At 42.7% G+C, this 17,762-nt stretch overlaps 1 protein-coding gene across 7 annotated transcripts in view; it reads left to right on the top strand.

Moving 5' to 3' along the window:
- The window catches only part of HECW1 (HECT, C2 and WW domain containing E3 ubiquitin protein ligase 1), a 473,895-nt gene that overhangs the window by 355,963 nt on the left and 100,170 nt on the right, over window positions 1-17,762 (top strand). For 5 of the 7 annotated variants that reach the window (XM_055293321.2, XM_055293322.2, XM_055293319.2 and 2 more), the window contains 3 exons: window positions 169-1,527; window positions 6,783-6,884; window positions 12,494-12,644. In XM_055293321.2, the coding sequence (XP_055149296.1) occupies window positions 169-1,527; window positions 6,783-6,884; window positions 12,494-12,644 (1,612 nt within the window). The remainder of the gene's footprint in view (window positions 1-168; window positions 1,528-6,782; window positions 6,885-12,493; window positions 12,645-17,762) is intronic. The other 2 variants (XM_055293320.2, XM_055293324.2) reach the window with 2 other exon arrangements.

Below are 17,762 nucleotides of genomic sequence, written 5' to 3'. Positions count from 1 at the left end.
TTCTTACAGAATTTTTCACTAGAGCTCTGGCCAGTGAGAAACCCTCATCAACCTATATTCAATATCCTAATGTAGAAATCCCTTACTGATGGCTTACGTGTCCCACAGGGTATCCTAACACCACAATGCTCTCTTCTGGGAGAAATGACATATTTTTCTTCTCACCAGCAGATGATGAGGAGATTTCCCTGAGTACCGAGCCTGAGTCAGCCCAAATTCAGGACAGCGCCATGAACAACCTGATGGAAAGTGGCAGTGGGGAACCTCGGTCTGAGGCAGCAGAGTCCTCTGAGAGCTGGAAGCCAGAGCAGCTGGGTGAGGGCAGTGTCCCCGATGGTCCAGGGAACCAAAGCATGGAGCTTTCCAGACCAGCTGAGGAAGCAGCAGTCATCACCGAGGCAGGAGACCAGGGCATGGTCTCTGTGGGACCTGAAGGGGCTGGGGAGCTCCTGGCCCAGGTGCAAAAGGACATCCAGCCTGCCCCCAGTGCAGAAGAGCTAGCCGAGCAGCTGGACCTGGGTGAGGAGGCGTCAGCACTGCTGCTGGAAGACAGTGAAGCCCCAGCCAGCACCGAGGAGGAGCCCTTGGAGGAGGAAGCAACAACACAGAGCCGGGCAGGAAGGGAAGAAGAGGAGAAGGAGCAGGAGGAGGAGGAGGGAGATGTGTCTACCCTGGAGCAGGGAGAGGGCAGGCTGCAGCTGCGGGCCTCGGTGAAGAGAAAAAGCAGGCCCTGCTCCTTGCCTGTGTCCGAGCTGGAGACGGTGATCGCGTCAGCCTGCGGGGACCCCGAGACCCCGCGGACACACTACATCCGCATCCACACCCTGCTGCACAGCATGCCCTCGGCCCAGGGCGGCAGCGCGGCAGAGGAGGAGGACGGCGTGGAGGAGGAGTCCACCCTCAAGGACTCCTCGGAGAAGGATGGGCTCAGCGAGGTGGACACGGTGACCGCTGACCCGTCTGCCCTGGAACAGGACAGAGAAGAGCCCGAGGGGGCTACTCCAGGCACGGCGCACCCTGGCCACTCCGGGGGCCACTTCCCCAGCCTGGCCAATGGCACGGCCCAGGATGGCGACACGCACCCCAGCACCGGGAGCGAGAGCGACTCCAGCCCCAGGCAAGGCGGGGACCACAGCTGCGAGGGCTGTGACGCGTCCTGCTGCAGCCCCTCGTGCTACAGCTCCTCGTGCTACAGCACGTCCTGCTACAGCAGCTCGTGCTACAGCGCCTCCTGCTACAGCCCCTCCTGCTACAATGGAAACAGGTTCGCCAGCCATACGCGCTTCTCCTCCGTGGACAGCGCCAAGATCTCTGAGAGCACGGTCTTCTCCTCGCAAGACGACGAGGAGGAGGAGAACAGCGCGTTCGAGTCGGTGCCCGACTCCATGCAGAGCCCTGAGCTGGACCCGGAGTCCACGAACGGTGCTGGGCCGTGGCAAGACGAGCTGGCCGCCCCTAGCGGGCACGTGGAAAGAACCCCGGAAGGTCTGGAATCCCCCGTGGCAGGTCCAAGCAATCGGAGAGAAGGTTAGACCTCAAACCTGATCAGAGTGAGAATAGGACCGTCAGGGGGACAAAAGTGTCACCAACAGTTTAAAAACAAGACGGGCGGGGGATCGGTGTCAAACGGGGTTGCTGGGGCAATGTATGCCTGTCTTGTACATATATGTGTGCATGTGTATCTGTGTATGCGTATAGATGACTGTGAGTAGCTGACACCCCACAATGTCTCAGATACACACCAGGAATTACGACTGGTTGGATGTGAGCGTGCACTTGTATGTGTGCTTCTATGTTTGTTTTAACTAATCACCAGAACTGGTTAGTGTACATGTTATCCTAGTCTTGACAGCAGCCAGAGCCCCGAGACTAGTATCAAATGATATACATGGAAAATAATCTATCTACATTAAATGGATAATATGTAAATATCTGCTGACTTTCAAAGCATGTGGAAGATTAGCAATAGGTGTTAATATTAGTTGAAGAACAGATTTTACCTCTGTTTTAGAATTCAACTAGCCCATGTACGTACATATAGATATGTCTAGCCTACATATATTTGTCATTATTTATGTCCACTCAATTCTTGTTATTACTGTTGGTTTTGTTTTGTTGTTGTCGTTGTTGTTGATGTTGTTGTTGGCTATTTTGGCTAATGGAAGGGAAAAATAACATGACTGTGTATAAATCACTTTGTTTCCAATAAGAATCAAATCCAAAAGCTGCCACCATTAGTTTTAAAACATATTCTGTGTTTTAACCAAAGATGTTCTTTCTTAGCCATGCCTGTGGAATTATATGTGAAATTAATTTGCATTTTCTTATCCAGGAGTGGGAACTGTCTTCCAGTCAAGTGACAGTGGTATGACTGGGGAAAAAAAATTGAAAAGTCACATAATAATATGAAATAATTCAGTTGTTTTAAAAGAGAAAAACATAGTCTCTGCTATTTTGCTGTTCTGCTGTTGAAATTAGCCTCCAACAAAAGGCGGGGATATTTTCTCTAGATTGTAAGCTCATCAAGGGCCAGAGTTGTGTTTCTTTATGTTTGAATTCTTAGCAGCTAAACAAACCCCTGGTGCCTACAAGTTTTTTTTTTTAACAGGAGCTAAAGTGAGCATTAAAAAAATAATTTTAAGTATTCAATAATGCCCGCTTCTACATTTCAGAAAAAGAGTGAGAGAAGGTGGCACATGCGATAATGAGAAACGCAAGGAAATTGGTAGAGAAAAAGAAACACAGGCAGAAACGTAAAACAGACAGCATGGAAAGGCACCCACAAGGAGCAGGATGGAAAATCCCTCCTGTGAGGAGAAGGGAATGGGAAATGCCTTTCTTTCACAAGGATGTTTCGAGGACTTCCTTTATTCTAGGCCAGATGTAATGCACTGGGCACAGGAAGATGGAGTGGCATCAGGTGATGTATGGACATTACTCGATAATTATAGCATAATTAAAAATAATACAACAAAAGGAGATTGGGGGATTCCACATAAAAGGCACACGTAGGAGCTAGCAGGGATGTTGGGTTACAGAGGTCTGCAAATTTTTTCTATGAAGAGCCAGATAGTAAATACTTTAGGCTTTGTGGGTCAAGAGGTAAAAAATTAAATAACTGTTCTCACTAAAAAGCTTTTTTTTTTTAGTATTGAAAAGTGTACTGACACTTTTCTTAGCTCAGAGCCATACAACCCTGTTTTAGTGCACAGTTTTTTGGCCCCCATGTTGGGAGATAGTCTACACATGGTCAGTTGAAACTTGGCTCAGTGTAAATTTATGTAAGAATGTTTTACAAACAAAAAAGTCACATCTTTGCCCTTTAGAGGCCAACAGTCTAGCAGGTGGAAGAGCAGGAAGTGTTTCAGGGTCACAGTGGACATCTCTGCATTGGCATTGGCAGTTTCTATAGAAATGTCTAAGTTCGTGAACTCTGCAGAGCGTAAACTCAGAAAAGGTTAAGAAGCACCTGCATGCTTCACTATGGCGATCACAAGGGGAAATACAAAGATTCCTGAGGGGTCTCTTGATCTCCTGAAGGCCGTGCACGCGCTGGCATGTGACTTCTTCCCAGCCAGCCTTCCCCGCCTCAGCAGTGAGTCCCCAGGCTAACCGTGTCTGCATTGTGGGACTGTCCTTCACTTGCCACCAGGCTTCACAACAGCAGATGCTTCAAGAAAGCAGGGCTTTAACGTGACCTGCCTGATATGTGATTGTGTGGGTGTCCTCTGCTTCCATAAAAATCCCTGTTGCTCCTTCGCCTTGACTTCTAAGATTGCAAATTCCTTTACTGTAGAAACTGCATTAGATGGCCGGGTGTGTGGGCTCACACCTGTAATCCCAGCACTTTGGGAGGCCGAGGTGGGTGGCCCTGAGGTCAGGAGTTCAAGACCAGCCTGGCCAACAGGGTGAAACCCCATCTCTACTAAAAAAAAAAATACAAAATATTAGCTGGGCACAGTGGTGGGCACCTGTAATCTCAGCTACTTGGGAGGCTGAGGCAGGAGAATCACTTGAACCCAGGAGGCAGAGGTTGCAGTGAACCGAGATCACGCCATTGCACTCCCGAATGGGCAACAAGAGCAGAACTCCATCTCAAAAAAAAAGACAGAGAGAGAGGGAAACTGCATTAGATTAACCCAGGTGGATTTGTTGTCCACGTGCCCACATAGATGAGGCTGCCAACAATTTATAGAGGAACACTGTTCTAAGTCTGAACTGACAACTATACAGGCTAGTATTCTTTTCATAGTTTTTGCTTTATTTCCCTCTATAAATGCCTCCTTTTTAAAAGTTCAATTTAAAATAGTTTTTGAAAGACCTTCTGCAGATGAATGAAAAGAGTAACATAATGTCATGGTTATGAGCTCAGGCCCTGGAGTCAGGCCTCCTGGATTTATATTCACTCCTCCCACTTCCTCGCCAAGTTACCTAGCTGTTCTGTGCCTCAGTTTCCTCATGTGCAAAATGGGTATAATTATAGAATCTCCCTCGAAGTGTTGTTGGGAAAATTAAATGATGATACTACAAAAGCACTCTGCCTCCCACCAAGTGAGGGTTCTTCCAGGCAGACAAGCAGTGAGGGTAACTGTTTATATTATGTTGTATAAAGCGTCTAAGACAATCCTTTGAATTTGCATTTCCTGTACTTCATAATTGAAGGGAAATTTTCACATCATTAGGTATAAATCACTTTGCTTCAAATAATATGTGAGGCAACCTATCTTTCTCTACAATTAGGTTATATTATTTATAAATAGAAGGGAATTTATAAATTCCCTTTAGCTGCTTTAGCCGAAGATCTCCTTCTGGGAGGTTCTGGTGGGTTTCAACACTTGCTTTGTGTTTGAGGCAAGGGTGATGATGTGGAGCCCTGTCCTTGTGCAGAATAGAACTGCTTGCTTCTTCAGTGCCTCCATCCATTCAGTCGGCTGAGACATGTCGGTCACGTCATTGCATTTGCTTGGGGTTCACAAGCAGGTGGGATCAGCTCCATTAACCCCAGGCAGTCGACAATATTGTATTTCCACTAGCTTGGAGGAGTAATTAACCTGATTGGTTGCATTAATTTCAAGAGGTAAGTCTATTGTTGTTTTTAAAGAAACTAAGTTAAAAATGCAGCAGCTGATGACATAACAACTATACCATGGTTTTGTTTAATTTCTGACACTAAACATGTATACAAACAAACATGAGTGCAGTATCCACTTAAACACAGAGCCCATCTTTGAAACAGCAGTCTGTCCACAATGAACTGGGTGCCAGCATGAGGGGAACCTTCCTTGTTTTCCATTAGCATCTCCAAGGACCCAGAGGATTTGAGTAACATAGCAGAATTTGCTCAACAAATAATGTTCTGTATTTAACATTTAAAAGGACCCTTTGTTCCTGAATATATCTCTACTTCTGTTTGCCAGTTAGCTCTAGGAATTAAATCACAAAATTAAACCCACCTTTCTTCCTAATTAATTTATTTTTATTTTTGATCAGTTCCATCGAACTAGAGTGAGAAGAAATAATCTTCCTTTCCATGTGTGGATATTCTAGTAAATATTCAGCATTTGAGATCCTACAACCATTTGACCACCATTTTTCAGTCTCTCTCCTTTTTGACCCAAGGGATAATGAACACTTGCTATTTGCATCAGCAGAGGACAGAAGAAGGAAAAGGCCTGACCTTTGCCCTCTGGCCCTTAAAGGCTTTTGCAAGAAAACCAGCACCGTGTGAGGCAGGAGGAACCATCTGAAAAAGGGCCATCCTTTGTCCTGGGCCCTTCTCACTCTGCAAAGATCAAGAGCACTGGCCTCTGATTATGTGACCCAAGCAGCTGGTGCTGCCGGCCTGCCTTCTGCATGGCTGCTCTACATGCCTGAGGACACCACTTCAGAACATTGTTCAGTTCATTATAAGTCCGAACTGAGAACAATATAAGCTATGTCTGTTGTAGGTTTCCTTTTAATAATCTGAGGCATGCATCCTGTGGATATAATGTTTATTTCTAGACTTTCTCCATGTCTGTCTTTCTTCCTCCATCTTTCCCATTTCTGTGTTTTGAGCTTTCCTGTCGCCGTCTTTCTGCTTTTTATCTACTTCCTTTGTCTCTTGTCCTTTCCTCTTTCCGGAGCACCCTTGCTTGTCTGATTTCTCCTCAAAATGATCTGGACAGTCCTGAGATCCCTCAGCACCTTGTCTCCTCTCCCCAACCCCCCAGCCTCCAGCTTTCCACTACAGGAATTTACATTCTTGGCTGTCCAGCCCCTTGACCTGTCTTGGTACCATCTAAGAGTTCATTCCCCTCAAAAATCTGAAAAACAGCCTTTCGGCAGCCCTGTGATGAAACCTATCCAAGTGAGGAGGTGTCATTTTGCACAAGCCCAAGGAAGTTTTATGGAAACTTATAAAACATTGCATTTCCCTCAAACAGGCCTATTTCCTCCACTGGGCTAAAATCAGGCTCTGCTAATTTTCTCTTGTGTTCCTTTCTGGTGCCACTTTCTGATTCAGGAAATTCGGGTCATTACAGAATCAGACTCAAATCCTACATATTGGACTGTGTGGCACAGATCGTTAGTTATGAAATGTTTGGATTTTCTTCTTTTTAAAAAAAATATTTCCCACTCTCACGAATGACTGTGAATGTCGCAAACTGACACACACACACAAATGGATTTCCCACTCTTTGGGGTTGTTTCTTGTAGTGCTTAGTTTTACAGTCATGCTTTTTTGATGATGTTGCCACGGCAGTGAATGAATCTGAATGTATTGACTATCTTGTCCGTAGGTGAATGTCCTATACTCCATAATTCCCAGCCAGTAAGCCAGCTTCCTTCCCTGAGGCCTGAACATCATCACTACCCAACAATCGATGAGCCTCTTCCACCAAGTAAGCTTTAGTTTTTAAAATCTGTCTTAACTCTTCCTATCAAGTCTAAGCAGGTCAGTATGAATTTGTGTGTAAACATCTAAAGTCTTTCCCAACTCCGTGCCTTACAGTGTTAACAAAGACCAGTATGACACCTACTCTAAAAACTGGTGGTTTTGGGGGGTTTTTTAGTTTGTTTTTTTGACTAGTGGTTTCACCATGTGATCTTGAAGAGGTAACACAGTGTTTTCAGTGCCTCTCAACTTCTGAAATGGAGAAGTCTTTATTAGACTTGACTAGTCTTTGCAAACTGTTCATGACCTTTAAGTCCCAAATTTTACATTTTATATTTAAAATTTGCAGTTCAAGATAGAGTAATCCTATTGTTCTCCATTGGATCCATTACATCACAAGCATCTCCATATGTTAAAACAACTTCAACCCATCTGGGCACATGAACTTGTACTTTCCTTACTATAACTTGCATCCATAGGTAATAGCTTCAAATTTCTTCTGCAGTTCTTAGGGGTTGCCAGGCAAAATATCATCTTTAAGACAGAATTCAATGTCAGTTTCTCCTGGTAACTGTAGCATGTAATTAATAATTATCTAACTAGTCATCTGAACTTGGGAAAATCATTTAATCTCTCAGAGACTTAGTTTTCTCATTTGTAAAATTTAAAAAATAAAGTTTAAATGTCTTCATCTGCTAAAAGAAAGGTTTGACCTAGATAGTCTCTAGATACCATTCTAGCTTTAATTTCATAATACTCCATTTAATAAATTTATAGGAAGAAATTGATAGCCCAGACATTATATATTCACTTAGCATCACATATGTTCATGAATTCTAGAACATCTCTGTTTTGGTTTTGCTTATTTTTCAAGCAAAGATAATATTTAAGATTTGATAGATTTTACAACTACAAAATCTTGCCAGAATGCAAGGAACCAGTGTTTCTTTACATTCTTTTGCCTGTGCTTATGTGAAGCAGTTACAGTTTTCAAAAGGAGAAGTGCTTATTTCTTAGTTCATCTGTTCTGAGTAATGTACTGTACTTTACAGGAACACCACTCTTCTCCCTATTCAATTATAATTTATTGGTGAGAAATCAAAGAATATCTTTTATATGTGGACTAACTTAAAGAAACACAATATTTGTTTTTCAAGGGCCAAGCCAAACATCATGTCCTTGAACTTTTGATGCCTGATTTCTTTCTTTCTTTATACACTGATTTATGGACATTCTGTAAATGAATAGTAACATTTTAGCATCACTACAAATGCTTCCTAGGTAACATTTATTTGAAAAATACATATAACATGTTATCTCCAGGAAAGGGATGCTTTCCCCACAACAAATAACCTTTCAATGCATGAATCTACTTCGAATCTGTGCAGTGCAGATAACTAGTTATACATGCAAATATTATAAATGATTGCATATAAACCCATTGTAAAATAATTATTTTATATAAGCCACTTTCAATAATGAGAACAAATTTCTCCAGATAGCTTTCAATTTTCTGTCCATATAACAGTGAAAGACCTTAGAAAAGTTTGTAATGAATCCTACCAACTGAATATTGTTTTTTTTTTTTTTTTTTTTGAGACGGAGTCTCACTCTGTCACCCAGGCTGGAGTGCAGTGGCGCGATCTCGGCTCACTGCAAGCTCCGCCTCCCGGGTTCACGCCATTCTCCTGCCTCAGCCTCTCCGAGTGGCTGGGACTACAGGCGCCCGCCACCACGCCTGGCTAAATTTTTTGTATTTTTAGTAGAGACGGGGTTTCACTGTGGTCTCGATCTCCTGACCTCGTGATCCGCCCGCCTCGGCCTCCCAAAGTGCTGGGATTACAAGCGTGAGCCACCGCGCCTGGCCCTGAATATTGTTAAATAATCTCAAATAGTACAAGAATTACCTTATTGCTGATAGTCATTTATTCAACAAATATTTATTGAATGTTTACCCTGTGCTGGGTACTATTGTGGGTAAGCAAAACAAACAAAGATTCCTGCCCTCATGGAGCTTACAGTCTAGTCTGGAAGACAGATTAGCAAACAATAAAATAATTAAAAAGGGACTGGCCTAGCATAGGAGATGCTATGGAAAAGCAAAAATAGACCAGGGCGAGGGATCTCTGAGTTCCGTGTGGTGGTGGCTGGTTTGCAATTTTAAAACAAGTGGTGAGAATAGGATTCATTGAGAAGACAACACCTGAGGGTTAAGAGAGTTATCCCTGCAAGTGTTGGGCAGGAAGAGCTTTGCAGGCACAGGGAATGGCCACTGCCAGTCTGGAGGTGGAAACACCCTGGTGGGTTTAAGGAACAGGAGACCAGTGCATCTGGAGCAAACTGAGGAAGGGAGAAGGCAGCAAGTGATGTGGTTAGTGAATTAGCAAGGCCCAGCTCACGCAGGGCCTTATAAACCACTTAAGGGCTTTGGCTTTTACTCTGAATGAAAGGAGGACATTGTAGAGTTTTCAGCAGAGAAGTGACATTGTCTGCCTCAGGTTTTGAAAAGTTTGCCCAGGTTGCTGTGTAGGGAATAAATTGGGAAGGGGAAGGATAGAAGCATGAGATTCAACATAAGATTATGTCTTTATGCAGTAACCCAGGTGACAAACAATAGTAGCTTGGGCCAGGGTGGGAGCAGTGGAGGTGATGAGGGGTGGTCTGATTCTGGACATATATTTTAAAGGTAGATGTGATGACAGATTGGATATGGATGAGAGAAATACAGGTATCAGAAATGACCTAAGAGTTTCAACCTACAAAGATGGAGTTGTCTTCAACTGAGATGGGTAGGAAAGGCTGCAGGCAGAGCAGGTTTTGATGGGAAGGATCCGACACTTAGTTTCGATCATCTTATATTTGAGATGTCATCCAGGTAGTAATGTCAAGAAGGAAATTGGATGTGTGACTCTGAAGTTAAAGAGAAAGGTCTAGACTATGCAATAGTATTGCATTTCTTAAAATTGTTCAAAATATACAGTTGTATAGGTTTTTGTTAATATAATAACTAAATATGATACATTATCAGGTTCTACATTGTTCTTAGACTTTGTGGAGAACATATAATTTAGTGTGCAATAGATCCTTCGATCACAAATGAATTGACCTGACCTGCACTGCTATAACTTGCCCCAGAATTATGAAGGTGCTGTTTTCAGGTGGCTCTTTAGATAAACCCATGGCATCACAGTGCTGAGCCCTTCAAGTCATGCTGATGCCTGAAGTTCCATTTGGAATTTATTTCCTTTGGTTATAAAATATATGAAAGTAAATTCTTTACAAAGCAACCCAGAAAACATGTTCATAATTTCTGATTACACTTAGCTATTATTTTCTGAATATGTATGAGTATATAATTAGCACAATACATTCCAGATATTTAATGTATTGACAAAAGAGCCCAGCTGTTGGGCTTACCACGCTTTTCCATGAGGAATTGAAACATGTGGTGATAAATTATCATTATTGCAGCTTCATTTTCTAGCTTTTTCCCTTAATTTATAAAACCCAACCTTTGTCTGCGAAGGACCCCTTTCTTTACTGTAGGTTCCTGGAGGGCAGTGTCGTGTGTCACTCAGCTCTGTGTCCTCAGGACCTGGCACAGTCTCTAGTTCAGAGTGAGTGCTACACAGTTTGTTCAGTCGAACTAAATTCCACAATGCTCTTCAAAGACTAATGCTCATTTTTTGTTGGATGACAGTCATGTTGGATTCAAGAAAAATAGTTGTCCTATTGCTTTTACTAATATTAGTTTGGGATCCATTAAAATTTTTAAGTTTCTAGATCAAGATTAATTACCTGGTAATCCTATGTATATACAATTTCATCCATAAGCTAATTACCATTTACACCTAACACTTGACAGCTGGATTATCATTAGATAATCATTAGATCAATTTTAATCAAAATCTCCTAGGACATATGTATACAATCTGCCTACATTTTTCCTTCAATTTCTCTCATAAGTTAAGTTTGGTGTTTGGGGGTACTGTGGTTTTTACTGGGCATTATTTGACAATCCATCAGGTCAGGCATAAGCCATAATGCCACAAACAGATATACTATGTACATATAAAACCATAAATATGCCAAATATATTTTTTCCCTTAAAAAATGAGAGTTGCTATGTCATTACCTGAATGATAAGTTTTCAACAGAACTGTTAGTATCTGACCTACTCCCAAAAGCTATGGCTTTTCTCACTGAAAAGGCTGGTTTTCCTCCTTTTGCAGTCGTTTTTGCTTTTTCTTCTTCTTTAGTCTTGTGCATTTTCAGCATAACTTTATCACACTGCTGCTATTTCCACAATGTGGTGTGTGTACTCTAAAAGCTTTGCCCATCTCTGTACAGCAATGTATGCATTGCTCTTCTATGTTTCGCTCAGATGTGAACACATTGCTTCCAGCTCTTTCCCACCCACCTCACCCCAGCTCAGCCCCTGCCTGTATTATGTAGTGAATCATCCATGCTTCCACCTTTTTGTTTTCTTTTGTTTTTAATTTGGGAAGCAAGGGAAATTTTCTTTATCTCGGGCTCCCTCTACTGTTTGTGATGGTTATTTATCAACAAAAGGGTACTTCCTAGTTACTGGTTTGGTTTGGTGGCCAGAGATATTTGACAGCTGCGTGTTGAATATACACTGTTAATTAACAACTTATCAAAAGGCTGTTTTGAAACCCTAACAATCATTTCCTTCAATTCACCCACTCAAAAGGAAGGGCAATCTATTAAGTTTGCTAAGTATAAGACAGGGGTCATCTAAATTCACACATCCAAGATTTTGGAACAGTAGTTAAAACTGGTTTTAATCTGAGGGCCATTCTTCTCTCCACTGAACCTAATCGCCTTCTATTAGACTTAGCAAAGAAAGGGTTCTCCAGCATCACAGTGTCAGCTCGCACTGGAGGATAATCCAATCTTCCACAGCTGTCATTTGAGTAGCCAACAAGAGCGACAGCGGGGATGGACATTTCTAAAGAAATAAATTCATTAAACAGTAGATTTTCTCTTTATAAATTATTAGAATTTTGGACGGGTGTGATGACTCATGCCTGTAATCTCAGAACTTTGGGAGGCTGAGGCGGGCAGATCACCTGAGGTCAGGAGTTTGAGACCAGCCTGACCAACCATGGCCAACATGGTGAAACCCAGTCTCTACTAAAAAATACAAAAATTAGCCGGACCTGGTGGCGGGCACCTGTAATCCCAGCTACTTGGAAGGCTGAGTCAGGAGAATTGCTTGAACCCAGAAGGTGGAGGTTGCAGTGCGCCAAGATCGCACCACTGCACTCCAGCCTGGGTGGCACAGCAAGACTCTGTCTCAAAAAGAAAAAAAAGAAAGAAAGTATTAGAATTTTAACATAGGTCTTGATCAAGGAACCACAATTACTGTTTAATATGGCCCAGCAGAGAGTCTAAGTTCATTAAATTGTTTTCTGAGCTCCCAAGTTCATGCCAGTGCCCCAGAAGTCGTGGCAGGTGCTGTGGGCAGGGTCTGGCCTGCAGCCATGAACCAATGGTGAGTTCTACCTGCAGAAGACCTGGAAGTTGTATGCGTTTCACATGGGTCAGTAGTTTGTCCTTGATTTTTCTTTTTGCCTTTTTATTAAACACTAGACTGGGAAGCTCGAATTGACAGCCACGGGCGGGTCTTTTATGTGGACCACGTGAACCGCACAACCACCTGGCAGCGTCCGACGGCAGCAGCCACCCCGGATGGCATGCGGAGATCGGGGTCCATCCAGCAGATGGAGCAACTCAACAGGCGGTTGGTGATCAGTATGCAATGAGCTCCCCTAAACCACAGTGAAAGGAGAATGGCAGCTAGAGACGCTCCCCTTACACTTTTCTGTTCAGACTGTAGGAGGAGACTGGAAAGTAATTAAGTATCTTAAGAAACCTGTTCCTAGTAGGTATTTGGAAAGCTAGATTTAGAATTTGGTAGCAAGAGACAAGTTAAGCTTGAGTGTCATTTAAGGATGGGAAATCGTCTAAACTTCTTAATAGCCTAGGCTCAAAAACAGGAGCTCTTAACCAAGGGCCAGTGTATCCCCCTCTCCTGGGAGGTTCACCAAGGATGTCAGTGTTCCTTGAACTTTCCAGGCACTGTACCCAAATTATACATAGATACACATTTTTCTGGCAGACTGGTCCACACTCATCATACAGTTCTCAAAAGGATACAGACCTCAGTGAAACACATTCCAAGGACAGTTTCTATAAGAAGACTAAAAGCTGCTGGAGAATAAACTGTCTCATAAATCACTGTATGCATTCCTACCCTGATCCCATAATTGATATATGCCCATCAATAATTCTTGAAAAGCCTTCATCTTAGAAAAAGAAATGTTTAAAAGCATTTTTTGAGAATTATTTTGTTGAAAAACTAGGCCCTCTCTATTGAACTTGTAAAGATGTCATTTTGTTTTTAACCTGCAAACAAAGCCTTAAACAGTATCAGGCTTAAACAGTGGTCCATTCATGTTAGAGATAATGCACTAAGCTAGTATAAAGCATCGTCTCTGACATCTTGCTCTTTAAGACTGGAGTGGCAGCTTCAGGATACTTTTAATTACCAAGAATGCCAACTGAGGCTTCCTTCAGTTGAAATTGCACCCACATGTTGTCTTGCTTTCATGTCAAGTATGAAAAGTATGAAGGTGAAGGAAAAGTTGAGAAAGACTAAAAAGAATGAAGAACTGGGTTTGTGGAACACACCTACTGATAGCAAATGCCTTTGAGACTTAACTGTTACCTGCCAGAAAAAAAGGAGGAGAAACAATTTAGCCCTATTAAAAACACATGGGGCCGGGCACAGTGGCTCACGCCTGTAATCCCAGCACTTTGGGAGGCTGAGGCGGGTGGATCATTTGAAGTCAGGAGTTCGAGACCAGCCTGGCCAAAATGGTAAAACCCTGTCTCTACTAAGAATGCAAAAAAATTAGCCAAGTGTGGTGGCAGGCACCTGTAATCTCAGCTACTCAGGAAGCTGAGGCAGGAGAATCGCTTGAACCCAGGAGGCAGAGGTTGCAGTGAGCTGAGATCGCACCACTGCACTCCAGTCTGGGAGACAGAGTAAGACTCTGTCTCAAAACAAACAAACAAACAAACAAAAAACATGGAAACAAAAAAATAAAAATGAACTTCTGGTTACTGTTGTACACAGAGGAGCATGCTTTAGGTGAAAATCACCAGAACATTTTGTCATTGCCTGAGCATTTGGAAGACATTTGCTTTCCACTTTTCCCCATCAGCAGCCGAGTATTTAAGTCATTAATGAAAACCATAAAAGACTTGCATTGGCAGCACGCTTTACAATCATTCTCACCCCAACAAAGCATGTTACAGAGAGGAAGTCCTGATAACCCAGTTTTACTGACATGAATGGACCAAAAATCCATGGGAGAGTCCTTTCATGGTGATTGCAACAAGATTCATCTAACTAAAAATGTAGAAGACACAATAAGCTCATCTTACATAGAGACCCTGTTGTGATTCTGTAGGCAGTGGTTAGCCGCTAGGTCTGTCTTGCCAAAATTGATAAGCTCCAATTGTTTAGCAGAGAAATAGGGGAAGGCATCGTCAGGCTGTATTCATAAGAGGTGCTGTTTTGAACACTAACCAAAGCAAGACAATGAATCTGAAGCAGAAGGAAGCACCTTAACCTATGGCCTAAACATCCATGAAAGTTTATCAGGGTGATCCGCTTGCATAATATAAAAATTAGGCCAACTGAGGCTTCATCCTGAACCAGGTCTCCAAATAAGTTTTATAGCCTTTGATATATAAATTCCTGTGCCCTCCAGTGGAGATGAACATGCTGGGAGAGGCAGCTGGGCTTTGCCGAATAGGAAGTTGCATTTGCTACATCCATCTGGACAGATAAAAAGAAAAGGAATTTAGTACTTTGAGAAGGTATTTATTTCTTGTGAAAATGCGTGCCTAGGGAAGATCAGATAACCTTCAGATAAATATCCAGACTTTTCCATACTTATCTTAACCTATTGCTTTGAAGCATTTAAAATTTTCTGTATTTGGCATGATAACAGGCAGCCCCAGAAAGTACATTTCCAGTCTTCTATCCATCTCACATGCGACCACACACAAGGGTCATTTTTTTGATAACCCACAGTTATCCAGAGAAATTTACAATGATTACTGGCTCACAGCCATGTGGAAGTGTTACTCAGTGTTGCAAGGAGTTTCCCTTGAACCTAACCAGATGATTGTGAAAATCAAATTTGTTTGTGCAAGGAGACATAACACTAGGAAGTGCAGAGTACACAATAGTAATCAACGTGTAAGCTTGTGTGGTAGGTTGCAGTGACCATGTTCCAACTCAGCCATTCCCCAGACGCGGCACACTCTTCCAGGCCTTTATGGCTTGGCCACATGCTCCCACTGCAGGAAAATGCCTCACACCTGCCTCCAGCCTGAAACACATCTCGTCCTACAGACCTGACTCAATGTCATGTGCCCCAGGACGCCGTCCCGGAATCCCCCACACAGAGCCAGTGACTTCCTCCCCTATAGCCTCTGGAATGTGCCTGCCTCTGTGCCTGTTCTTACCTTTTTGCCTTATTCTTCTTTCTACCCTTTTCTGCTCCCAGCACCTAGTGTGGTGCCAGAAGTTTAATAGTACCCAGTACAAGATCATTTTCTGAGTTAATTCCCATGCTTTGAGAATATCCAGAATTAATTAATTCTACTTTCACAAATATTTACTGGAAAGCAGAAAATATAAATATGTATTCTTATTTTAAATAATCAACTAAAGGTTGATTTTTTTAATTATTTGTATAAAATTATGATAATTTAAGGGAAATAGAAGTTTTAAATAGAAAAAAGTGATCTACACTCTACCCCAAGGATGATTTAGCTTTTTTTTGAGATGGAGTCTCACTGTCGCCCAGGCTGGAGTGCAGTGCCATGATCTCAGCTCACTGCAATCTCCGCCTCCCGGGTTCAAGTGATTCTCCTGCTTCAGCCTCCCGAGTAGCTGGGACTACAGGCATGCACCACTGCACTCAGCTAATTTTTGCATTTTTAGTAGAGAGAAGGTCTCACCATGTTGGCCAGTCTTGTCTTGAACCCCTGGCCTCAGGTGATTCCCCCACCTTGGCCTCCCAAAGTGCTGGAATTACAGACATGAGCCACTGTGCCTAGCCAATTTAGCTTTTTAAAAACATGTATCCATCTTCAATTTCCACATGCGTGCACAATTCTTACGTGGTTACGATGGTGATATGTAGTTAGTTTCATATTCTCTTTTCACTTACTATACTATAAGCATTTAATATTGCCACATTGTCTTCAGATTAACATGTAATTGCTTGTATAGTATTCCACTGAATGGCTGAAGTTTAGCTAACCTAATTTCATATTGTTGAATGTTTTGCTTATTGCTTTTGTCACTGTTTTTTGTCACAAGGGCCTGCAAAATATTAAGATTGCCTTATAGTGGAGGGTTTCCTTAAGGGTTCTATTCCCAAAAGATTAGGCCAAGGGAGATAAATGTGGATTTGGCATTTGGTATCAATGCCTAACTGCTTTCTACATTAGACATTGTGGTTCTAGGGGTTTACTCTGCCAACAGCTACAGCTTCACTTCCGTCTTATCTTTTGGTTTGTTTTTGTTGATATAAGAGGTGCTCCTGGTATTTTGGTGCCACTTACATTTCACTTGTTGGAGCAAGGGTCAATTTGTTTTCCATAAGCTTTTGTTTAATAAGGAGTAGTTTCTCTCAGGTGAATTGTCTGTTCTTGGGCTTTTTTAAAGGGGGGAGGTTGCTTAGTTGGCTGACTGGTTTGGCTTGGTTTTGGAGGGCTTTTTTTTTCTTGTTTGACTTTGTACATGTGTGTGTGCGTGTGTGTGCATGTGTGTGTGTCCATTTACAAATTACGTATTTCAGCTGACTTTCTAGCTAATTTTCATTAGCCCTCTATCTATTATAAATATTTAATCTTTTGCTACAAAAAAATGGAGGAGGATATTGATGGATAATTCCTAATGAAACAGAAGAGAGCTGCCTCTCTCTCCTGTTTAAAGCTTGGGAGCCTCTGAGGCTGCAGTCCTGCCCTGAGAGACCGAGAGACCCTCCTCAAGCCACTGCGTGACCTGCTTCCCTAAACTGCCTCTGTGCTTCTGCAGAGGTCGCACATAAGGTCAAATGCAGAATTTGAGGCTGTTGACTCAGTAAGGCCTGCGATAACCAAAGTCCAGCTGAGGACATGTGAAGTAGGTTGTGACACTGCTGACATTATCCTTATCAAATAAGATCATACTTACTCATAATGCTCTGCTGTGTTTACTGCACATTGGGAAGGAAAGGAGAGGCTACAACTTGACATTTATCTAAGCCCTATTCCAGGCATCTGTTGCTGAGTAAAACTACACCAAACGTAGTGGCATAAAACAACCACAAACATTTCTTCTTACCATTATTTCTCATGGTTCTGGTTTGACTGAGCCCAGCTAGGCAGTTCTCTCCTGGAATATCTCCTGGTTGCAGTCAGAGGGTGACCGGGGCTGGAGACTCACATATTAGGAGCTTAATGCTGGCTGTCGGCTGGGCCTCTCAGCCAGGACACCGGCACAGAGACTTCCCATGAGGCCTGGGCCACCTCAGAGCATGGCTGCTAAGTTCCATCACGAACTGTTACAAACTCTATTAGTCAAGGTAGTTGAAGGGGACATGGATTCTATCTTTTAAAAGGAGAGATACAGTTCTGGAAGAGCATGTGGGTCTAAAAATATCGTTAAACCATTTTGAGAAATGCAGTCTGCCATAAGGCATTTAGGGAATCCTCCCCGTAGCAGCTGCCTTAGTCTTTGGCAGGCCCCGTTCCCCGCCTTGGTCAAGGTCACACACTTGGGCAGCTTCTT

Source organism: Symphalangus syndactylus, chromosome 9 (assembly GCF_028878055.3).
Source record: "Symphalangus syndactylus isolate Jambi chromosome 9, NHGRI_mSymSyn1-v2.1_pri, whole genome shotgun sequence".
Classification (NCBI taxonomy): domain Eukaryota; kingdom Metazoa; phylum Chordata; class Mammalia; order Primates; family Hylobatidae; genus Symphalangus; species Symphalangus syndactylus.
The sequence above is the reverse complement of the archived record's forward strand: the minus strand, read 5'-3'. Positions and strand labels throughout refer to the sequence as shown.